This window comes from Bidens hawaiensis, unplaced genomic scaffold (assembly GCF_021521415.1).
Source record: "Bidens hawaiensis isolate Kalapana, Puna unplaced genomic scaffold, B.hawaiensis_p1.1 tig00001685_1, whole genome shotgun sequence".
Classification (NCBI taxonomy): domain Eukaryota; kingdom Viridiplantae; phylum Streptophyta; class Magnoliopsida; order Asterales; family Asteraceae; genus Bidens; species Bidens hawaiensis.
The window spans coordinates 3,474,620-3,485,661 of NW_027491095.1; the positions used below are offsets into that span (position 1 = coordinate 3,474,620).

Genomic DNA, 11,042 nt, shown 5'->3' on the forward strand with positions numbered 1-11,042 from the left:
TAATTAACATGGCAAGTTTATTTAAAAACACGTTTACGTGCTAGAATATATGTGTGAATTTGTCAAAACTCAAAAGTGTTTTGTCTTTACATGCAAGTTGACAGTATATTATTTGGGTAATTTGTTGTCTGGACAATATCTTAACATATGTGTCGGGGTATGGTACTAAGAACCCTAATTTATTGTGTTTTGGGCTTATTTTATTATATGGGCTAATACATTTGTTTTTGGGCTGAGGGGGTTTTGTGGAGGTAACCCTAACTGGGCTAGGCCCATTAGGGTACCATGATGGTGGCCATGAGGCTCCCTATATAAGGAGGTCTCCACCTCCTTATCAAGGGTTGGCAAATAGCTCAATAAGAGCCACCACCATATTTTTGTGTCTGTGAACAAGAGATCCTCTGGATTTCTTAGCGGTCACCTCCACACCCCCAAAAGTCACAGCAGATCACAGCAGCGGTCGGAGCAGAAGCAGCAAGTTGTGGTTCGTTCATCTCGAAGTCCGTGGAAACATCGTCATGGGTCAGGTCAGATTCATTTTCACGTTTCTACATTTGGCGCCATCCGTGGGACGGCAATGAACCACACTTCGCTTCTCATTGCGGCCCTCCGATCTGTCCATCAGCATCTCAGATCTACGGATCTGTTCATCAGATCTACGGATCTGTTCATCAAGATCTACAGATCTGTTCATCAAGATCTCAGATATACGGATCAATATTCCAGATCTGTTCATCAATATTCCAGATCTGTTCATCAATATTTCAGATCTGTTCATCAATATTCCAGATCTGTTCATCGATATCTCAGATCTGTTCATCAATATTCCAGATCTGGAAATACTATCAGATCTGTTGGAAGAAATACACAGGAAGAAATACTATCGGATCTGAACAATGATCTAGAAATACACAGGAAGAAATACCCGATATTTTGGGGAAAACCCTCATATCTGTGCTGAATCAGATCTGGGTTCGCTCACGCATCAAGTATGCTCAAGCATCAAGCATCCTCACGCATCGATGCTCAAGCATCAAGAATGCTCAAACATCAAGCATGCTCAAACATCTAAGTATGCTCACGCATCGATGCTCAAGCATCAAGCATGCTCACGCATCAAGCGTGCTCAAACATCCAGCATGCTCGAGCATCAAGCATGCTCAAACATCAAGCATGCTCACGCATCAAGCATGTTCAAGCATCAAGCATGCTCAAGCATCAAGCGTGCTCAAGCATCAAGTGTGCTCACGCATCAAGCATGCTCACGCATCGATGCTCAAGCATCAAGCATGCTCAAGCATCAAGCGTGCTCAAGCATCAAGCGTGCTCACGCATCAAGCATGCTCAAACATCAAGCATGCTCAAACATGCGCGCAGGCACCGAGCGCGCGAAAGGTCAACCCACAAGATACAGACCGAGGCTTAAAATCAACAGCCAAAACCTATGCTCATGGCGCATAGCACATGCTCAAGCATGCTCAAGCATCAAGCATGCTCAAACATTTGCATGCTCACGCATCGATGCTCACGCATCAAGCATGCTCAAGCATCAAGCATCCTCACGCATCGATGCTCAAGCATCAAGCATGCTCAAACATCAAGTATGCTCACGCATCGATGCTCAAGCATCAAGCATGCTCACGCATCAAGCATGCTCAAACATCCAGCATGCTCGAGCATCAAGCATGCTCAAAAATCAAGCATGCTCACGCATCACGCATGCTTACACATCACAGATGCCCACGCATTCAAAATCTCTAGATCATGCGCGCCACCGCGGATCAACTTCGGATTCCGCATGCGCGATCCCGGCGATCACTCTTCGCCACAGCGGTTTCGCATTCGCGCCACCGCACACATGTTTTTGCATACATGTTTCACACTTCCTTTTATTAATTTGAGCAATATGACAACATTATATTGACATCAAACTAAAAATAAAATGAAGTAAAACATACATGCGCGAGCTTCAAGCTCAAACGCGTTGACGAGTCTTAACTCTAAAACGTCAGGGCCTTAGCCCAAAAATATGAGCCTTAGCTCAAACTTAAAAGTTGTGGAATACTCATAAACCCACAGGCCTCGTGCCAAGGGTGGAATACTCATAAACCCACAGGCCTCGCGCCAAGGGTGGAATACTCAGACCCACAGGCCTCGCGCCAAGGGTGGAATACTCATAGACCCACAGGCCTCGCGCCAAGGGTGGAATACTCAGACCCACAGGCCTCGCGCCAAGGGTGGAATACTCATAAACCCACAGGCCTCGCGCCAAGGGTGGAATACTCACAGACCCACAGGCCTCGCGCTAAGGGTGGAATACTCATAAACCCACAGGCCTCGCGCCAAGGGTGGAATACTCATAAACCCATATGGCTTCGCGCCATACTAAAAGGTTCGGCCACGAGCCGCGCAAGCACCTGTGACATCATTATTATTATCTGGCCGTTTGTGCCTCCATTATTATTTTGAAGACAAGCCGGATAGTCATCCTGCGCAGAAGAGGCCCTTGTCGGCCAGTCATTATCATCATATTACAGCTCGTAAGCCGCCTTGCGCGCCAGCTTAATTATTCTACAAGCTCGTAAGTCGCCTTGCGCGCCAGCTTCATTATTCTACAAGCTCGTAAGTCGCCGCACGCGCCAGCTTTATTACTTACAGCTCGTAAGTCGCCATACGCGCAGGCTCTTATTATTCTACAGCTCGTAAGTCGCCGCGCGCGCCAAGCTTTATTATTCTTAGCTCGTAAATCGCCGCACGCGCCAGCTTTATTAATGATTTTTGTCATAAGATTAATGATTTTTTTTTTGGGTTAGTTTTGGGTTAATTAATTAATTATGTTTATTTTAAAAAGTCAATGATATATATATACTTTGTAATATATGTAATCTCCAGTCGATTGACACGGCCCAACGATAAACGTTTAGGTGAAGATGTGTAACATACAAACATCTAGTTGTTAACAGGGCTTTTTCCAAATGATATGCTAAGGGTTCCAAATCTGTTCAAAGCATATGCTTATGTTTATTTATTTGTTCTGACTAATATTATTTATTTTCTATTAAGTTGTCTAAATATTTTTTTTCTTTAAAGTCACTTCACTTCTATTTGGTGTTCCAATCTACAAAAAATTTTATAACTATAAAAGTTTCAAAATTTAGTGAGATAATGAAACATATGTGAATATGGTATTACTTAGAGAAAAATACTGACAAAAATTCGTATATGTTGCAGGACACTTTTTAAAAATGCTAAAATTTATAAAATTATATCACAAGCTTATAACACCTATAAAAGATATGTGGTTTAACAATAATTATACCATGTGGGGAACCCATCAAGAGCAATAAGATTAGTAGAGTCTACGGATTATAGAATTTAGACAAACCGTACCTTGTGTGGAACCCATCAAGAGCAATGCGATTAGTAGAGTCTACGGACGTAGAGTTTGAAAGGTTACCTAATTTTGCATTGAATAAGAGAGAAGCCCTATTCGATCCAAAAATTAGAAAAGAGAGAAGCCTTATTCTAAAAACCTCAAATCATGGCCTTTCAAAATTAGAAAAGAGAGAAGCCTTGTTAGAAAAGAGAGTCTACGGACGTAGAATTTCCAAAAACCTCAAATCATGGCTTTTCAAAATGGTTTTTTGAAAAAGCCAATAACATTTTTCAGACTTAATCACAAACACGCTCTAAGTCTGGGTTGAAAGTTGAAAGTTAAATTAGGGGTTTGTTTGGCTACAGCAGTTGATCGACCTAGCTAATAGTTAATCCGGCCGATTTGCATGCAAATTTAATTATTCTAGTTTATTGGAAAAGCCGTTTACATGATAAGATGTGTGTGTGAATATTTCAGAGGTGTTGTCATTTCATGCAATTTGGTAATATACTATTTGGATAGTTAGTTGTCTCCACAATATCTTAAAACATGAAAGTATGAAACGGTTGATCGTTCATAAGAGTATAATGATTTTTATTGGGTTAGTTTGGAAAAGTTATTTCACTTCATTTTAAAAGGTCAAAGGATGTAAATAATAAGTATTTTAACACCCACATTTTAATAAGGAAAAATCATCAAAACAATTTATTTCATCATGAATTTTTACAAAAAAAGTTATATGTTCCCTTTCTTAAAAAATCAGATCCAGAAAGATCCAATTAGGCTTGACACATTAGCATGTTTGGTAACGAATGCTTCATCCTAGCCACAAGCCGACACTAAATAATATACAAATTAAACCAACGTGACACGAACCATCATCCTACAACTGCATGGAACCAAGTAAGAACGAATACACGTGCAAAACACTTAAAAACGTTGTTTACAACAAAATGGCATATTGAGTAGGCGTACGAATACTCCCACGGACGTATCATACACTTACGAGAATGCATAGGCGTAAAGGGGTTTGTATATACAGAGAATTTTCCAAGCTTTGTACATTTAACACAAGGAGGGCGTATTTGTATGCCTTATGGTGTACTAATACGCTTTCTATAAGAAGTTTTATTGTGTCTGAAAACTTGTACATCAAACCAAAACATCATGAGTTTAAAAAATATTAATTTGTAAAGCCATCAATTTTCTTTAGATCAAAAGACAATTCTCAACCAGTATTCCATTAAAGAATATATGTTTTGACTCGTTTCAATGTGTCAAGTTCGAATAATCCAATCATACTAGCTCTTTCTCATGGATAATATCTAATGGTATCAAGTTATCAGTATATATTTCCTCACCATCATCTCATGCATTGCACTAAGTATATTACTTTGATATCTCAGTAAACAATATATTGAACTTGCTCTCGTTATTTAATAATTATCATAATGTCATAAATTTATACTCACAACGATTGGCGTTATACAATTTAAAACAAATAAGCTGTGGCTTATACTTACCTTATTACTCCCCATGTATCGCAAATTGCCATGAAGTTAAATTTCTAGGTTATAATTAATTATTCCAACATGATCACGTTCTAAGCTTTTCACATAATAACAATGCATGTCAATTATAAAGGCCTAAAGGGTATACACCGTTTGTTTTTCATCAAAACCACTTCTCCACCTCTTCTGTCTGTGTCGCGCAGACACGCAGTGCGTCCTCTTCTCCTAGAAGTGTCGCCCCCATCACTTCTCACCTTTTCTCATATTCTTCTTTTATTCATTATCAACAACACAAAACACACAGACTCCACCCTCATCCTTCTCCACCCCAACCCTAGCTCCACCTCCTCCACCGCCGCCGCCGGCCTTCCTCCTCCACCCCTAATCCCCTCTCCTCTATCCAACCCAGCCCACATCCGATACCTCCCATACCTGCCGCCGCCGCCTCCGCCACCCCCATACCTGCCGGCGCCGGGTTTGCTCCGAGAAAAAGCCTCCAATGGTTCCTTCTTGCGGATGCGTAGTGTAGATTACGAAGGGGAATTAGCTTCTTGAATGGCACGATGTTAATTGCTATAAAGTCAACAAATGGTTTTGGTTGAATTATGGAATTTGGATCCATGAAGTTAAAGAATGAAAGATAGCATTAAAGAATGGAATATGGGTGTTTCGGAACTGCCATTTGGGGTTGAATTCGGGTTTCTGAAATGGGTTTTGGGTGAGTGGATGATTGGATTTGGTGGGTTTGATTGGAGATCATTGTTATTAGTTTGTAATTTTTTTTGCTAATTTCGTTAAATTATATAATATATTGTTCCCCTTAAAATTAACTGTATTTTCGGATCATCACAGCCGTTTAAACTCTCTAACATTAGATCCTAACCATTGAAACTACTAAAAATCCTTCTAGAAGGGGTGGTTAGTGGAAGTTCAGCATTCTCTCTCCCATTTTTCTGCAGTTACCTAAATACGAGGAACCTGAATCTTCATATAACCTGCGAACAGGGAAAAAAGATTAAGATATCTCTTACAAGGAAGCCATCGCCGCTACACAATCGTTCACCGCCGCTGTTAAATCGGCCATCACTGCAATCACATAAGTCGTATCCGGCACTTCAACACAGGTATATACCATAATTGTATATTTCTAACACAGTTATTGATTTTATCCTTTTTTTTTTTTTGTTTCAGGGCTAATTTAAGTGATCATCGGCATACAGGACCCATTCCGTCTCTAATGCAATATCACCTTTCCCCAACTCACCTTTGTTAGTTTCTAAGTTTTATAATTGATTAATTGTACTTATGCATGCTCTATATATGTCATTCTGCAGCCATTTGACAAATAATCTGTTGTTATCTGAGTGGATGAAATCTTCAAGTGGCGAACTTGTCCGTTGTTTGTTCTCACACAGTTAATGGAGTCTCTAGAGATCTTTATGAATTGTTAAAATGAGTATTCACAGTAATCGATTACAATATGATGTTTTATTACATTTTAGATGTTCGTTTTCAACTTTCTTTTTTCTTATAATATGTATGGATGGTATGGTACATTTTGAAATTCTAGCTTACAAGGTATCAATATCTTGGTTTTTAGATGGAAACTAAGAAATAAGAATGCCAGCGTTCTTTTGTCCCTTCAATTGAAACTTTACGAGTTAGTGTTGTTTTTTGGGAAAACAATGTTCAGTAAATAAGAAAATTGCCACTCATGGTTTTTTTGCAAGAGTTTTATGAGCTATGGCCAGAGAATTTTTACTATCAAAACGAATGGAGCAACTCAGGTAATATTCCATAGCTAATATGTTGACATAGTTCTAAACTTCTAATTGACAAACTTTTATTATTATTATTATTATTATTATTATTATTATTATTATTATTATTATTATTATTATTAAGCTAAAGAGATCTGTTTGTTGTTTAGGTGAAGAAGATCAATAAAATAAAGCTTGCTGAATGAATTAAAATAAAGAGATCTGTTTGTTTGACAATGTTCATTTTATTTTGTGTTTTGTGTGTTTGGCTTTAAAAGTCAAAGCAGTACAATGGTGAATGGCCATTTTATTTTGTAGTTGGTCTGTTTGACTTTAAAAGTCAAGTGTTACCATGGCCATTTCATTTTGCTCTTTTAGAAATATGAGATCTGAGATACACTGCTGCAGATGTGAGTATAACATGTATACTTAGCAAATTATTTGGGAAATTTGGGAGTCTTTGCCTTAATATATAATCTCATTTCACATCAATGATGTTTGATCATGGCTAACCCAATAAACACAAACCATAAGATGTGCATAACAAAAGCAACAGCTCCTGTAAATCCTATAGACGTCACACAATGTCTTAACAAGTTTCGAACTTTCAATTAAAAACTAAAACCTAAAATATCTCTATATTGTTGATCACAAAGAAAGCTTGCCGTCCAATAACGTTTGTCAGTAATGTCAAATCCGCCTTGATATCGCATGAATCGTTATAAACAGTTGCGGGTACCATCATCGAGTGCGTACATTGTTTGTGTGAAAGAGTTCTTTCCATGCCTTAGGTGGTGCGCCTTGTTAATTATAATGGTTGTATGAGATACATCATTTAATTTTTACAGGGGAACAATCTCTACTCTAGTCCTAGAAAAACTGCACTCCTCAAACTTTGAATCCGCAACCAAGGTTGGGAATACAACACTTTACTATATCATCTTTTTGCATGAAAGAGTTGAAGAGGAGAAAAAAAGTTCACATTTATGTGAAGTCGATGAAAGATTTGTCGCCGGTTGTGTGAATGACAATAATAATAAAATAAGTGGGGGTGATTTTTGGACTACAAACCACTACACCCCTAAAACGAAAATAGCTCATTTGCTGACGCAATGCCATGTGTTAAAATTCTCCTAATTTTGTAGCTCTCCACTATACATAACCTTATAAACGCACACACATTTAAGATTATTTTAATATTATTAATAAAGTTTGGGAAGGTTTGTTGGTATGAAAGAAAATTAATGTTTTTGAAAAAACAATGTAAAAGTTTATAACGTAAAGCTGTTATTGAAGTTTGTTGTTGTAAATGCTTCAAAAAAAATATGAAAATTAATCGAAGAAGATGAACATGATATATTGAAAATATTTACAATAAAACCATTTTCTAAAACTTATTAATACAATTATAAAAGTTCAAAACCAATACAAATCAAAAGGTTCAAAACCAATACAAATCAAATAAATAATAACCGCGAAAGGCATTACCGAAGGAAAGTAGCCCAACTCAATGTCTTACACATCAGTGGCCTTTGAGTGAAAGCAGTAAGTCAGTGGCCATGAATCATTGATTTTGGAGTTACCAGCTCAAGGTAGCTCATGGGAATTTCTTTAAGTAAGAACGATCCTCAGCGTCATCCTCTTCGTCTTCTCTTTAGGAAAGCAAGTCCCGTCGAGTTAGTTCTTGGAGTCAAGGCATGCCTTAAGGTAGCTGCTGATGACTTTCAGGTGAGATGGTTCAATAGTAGATTAGATAAAGGCTCTTTCTACTTCCCACGAGGGGGGGCGGGTAAATAGCATAGAAAAGGAAGTGGCTATTCTTTTTTGTTCATGACTCCGCTGCGCTCATATTTCAAGGAATAAGCGCCTTTTCTCTTACAGACAAAAGAAATGGATTGATTCCGGCTAGCTCGAAGGGAAGGAATTTGAAGCTCACAAAAAAATCAAGTAAACATGAACATATTATTTTTATTGCAGGAAAGAAATCACACTCAATTCACACTTTTATTTAAAAAACAATTCAAAACAACAGCTCAAATCATAAAATTCACACATGACTGGTAACATTAAGAACTCAATTAGGCACTCTGCAGTTCTTTCTGATTTCTCCGTTGGATCCAGTGAGGGGACGAATATCGCCCATCTTGACCATTGCGGCGGCAAAATCCTTAAAGAAACTTTCAGGGTTTTTGTTGTACTGCTCCACCAACGAGTCCGTGGATCCACCGTTGTGCAAAATCTGGTCTGAGTGGAGCAAACCCTTTTGGCTGATTAGATTCCCGTAGTAATTGTTATCGAAATAGGTTGGTGTTTTAAGGTCAAGTGGTGCAATGTTGTTATCACCAGAGCCGCTTCGACTTGGGCAGTTTGCTTGTCTTGACTTAGCAAAATTAGCATCAATGTTGGATTCGTTGTAAACACGTGCTCTAAAGGTAGTACATCGTGCTTGTCCGATTGTGTGTGAGCCAGAGAGTGCCACCATATCTTTGGCTGAGAGACCTACTGCTTGGAACCGGTTGATGAGGTTGTTGAGGGTGGATGTTGGTGGCGGAATAACGCCACTGTTGGCTGCGGAAAAGCTGGCTGACTTGGAGTCTCTTCTTCCTAGTTTAACTGTCCATTCTGGTCCACCTAACTGCTCATGTATAACATGGATTAATAGTGTTCAGTTGTTGTATGGACACATCCACTACATGGAACAATTGTTTTAGTCTTGATTGGTAGGTGTTAGATTCTTTTTAAATAGTTAATGGATGCGAAATCCATCATTTCAACAGGACCACTTTATTAAAGGCTTGAAGTTATTAGCTAAATTAGATTTAATAATAAAACTGTATGTTATTATTCCGTAATAATTAACCGGCAATACTTACTGTCTGACTAATGATATTCATAACGATTATTCTTTGTGAAGCACAGTCTCATCTTAGCAAATAAAGAAGTTTGTCTATCACCGTTAAACAATTATCGATTTTATCTCAACCATAATGTTTGGAATTGTATTGAATAACATAAATGAAAGTTATAACCATGAGTAGATAACGATTCATAGTTTAAATTATTAAAATATAATTTCTTAATTTGAAATTATAGTTAAATAGTATAAATGTTATATTGTAGTTTTGTAGTCGTGTTGAATTTTTGATAGTCTACATTTCAAAGACATTGATTCTTGTCTTCTTTTTTTTATTCTCTTCATTTCCTAATTAATGTAGTGTATATATTATTAGAGGGGTGAAGCCAAGGTGCCTTTACAGTCCTGGTGACATGAATTTGTTAGATTCATGTTATAGAACCTCAATAAACACTAGTTTGATCGTTTAATCATAGTCGAAAGAAAATATAACACGTGATGACCTCGACCAAGAAGTTTAGGCTTTGTCAATATATGTCAATAATTGTATCAACGCGCTTAACCGACTCATATGTGGTTGATTTGGCTAATCTTGCTAGGCTAGTAAGTTATTCGAGTGAATTTAGCAAATAAGCTTACATGATTATGTTTATCACGTTGTAACTGTGTCAAAGAAAGTTATAGTTGACTCTACATAGGCATATTTAGCGAAGCATGAAGTTATACTTACAGCGAGTACAGATTCAAGAGCGGAAATTGCTAAGATATCAGCACACGAGACAACACCAGGACAAACTCCTTCAACCTTCTTCTTAACGTCATCAATCACATTAAAGCCCCTAACCGAGTTAGCATTTGGACCTGCGGTTTTTTCCCCTCTGAATGAAGACGTGTCATCTAATAGAATGGACCCGTCACAACCCTACAAAAAGAAAACATTATATAAAGTTACTTTTATTATCTATAAATCACAAAATAGTTAGGTCCACTAGAGAAAGATATCCCATACATTTACAAAACAATCATGGAAATGGAGACGAAGGAGGGACGCGCCCATGCGTTTCTCCTTAGCCACAACATCCCGAACCACTGAGCCTACTGCGTCAAAAACCTTCGGGCAACTTTTCGAGTAGAAGTAGGGAGTGAGTTGAGCCGAAGAGGTATCACTCATCAAGAACAAGGCACAAGCAAGCAATGCAAAGGAGGTGATATAAGAAGAAGCCATTTTGTTACCTTATTGTCACAAAATGGTGGTGAGTGTGTTGAATGAAGAGATGGCAGGGCTACTATATATAGTAAGAAGTCAGGGTTGAAAGTTAAAAGGTCAAAGGTGTGTGTTTGGCCCGAGCAGCTAACCAACTAATCTAGACTAATTTGCATGCAAGTTTAATTAATATGGTTTGATTGGAAACACGTTAACGTGATAGGATACATGTGTGAATTTGTCAAAAGTGGGGTCTAATCATGCAATTTTATATTATATTGTTTGGATAATTTATCTTCCTTACCATATCTTAAGATATAAAAGTGTAAGACTGTTG

General features: G+C 37.9%; 1 protein-coding gene across 1 annotated transcript; it reads right to left on the reverse strand.

The window, feature by feature from the left end:
• Window positions 1-8,641: 8,641 nt before the first annotated feature.
• Window positions 8,642-11,042, reverse strand: LOC143593535 (peroxidase 4-like). The gene is made up of 3 exons (XM_077073143.1): window positions 10,511-11,042; window positions 10,232-10,423; window positions 8,642-9,282 (listed from the first exon to the last, which is right to left on the reverse strand). The coding sequence occupies exons 1-3, from the start codon at window positions 10,724-10,726 to the stop codon at window positions 8,722-8,724; spliced, it is 969 nt and encodes a 322-aa protein (XP_076929258.1). The 5' UTR covers window positions 10,727-11,042; the 3' UTR covers window positions 8,642-8,721.

What these genes read in the sequence shown, in the direction of transcription:
- LOC143593535 (XM_077073143.1), bottom strand. Translation starts at nt 10,726, where the DNA reads ATGGCTTCTTCTTATATCACCTCCTTTGCATTGCTTGCTTGTGCCTTG. An exon ending in TCCATGATTGTTTTGTAAAT is followed by an intron (nt 10,424 to 10,510) that starts GTATGGGATATC and finishes TTCTTTTTGTAG; the next exon opens with GGTTGTGACGGGTCCATTCT. An exon ending in CTCTTGAATCTGTACTCGCT is followed by an intron (nt 9,283 to 10,231) that starts GTAAGTATAACT and finishes ATACATGAGCAG; the next exon opens with TTAGGTGGACCAGAATGGAC.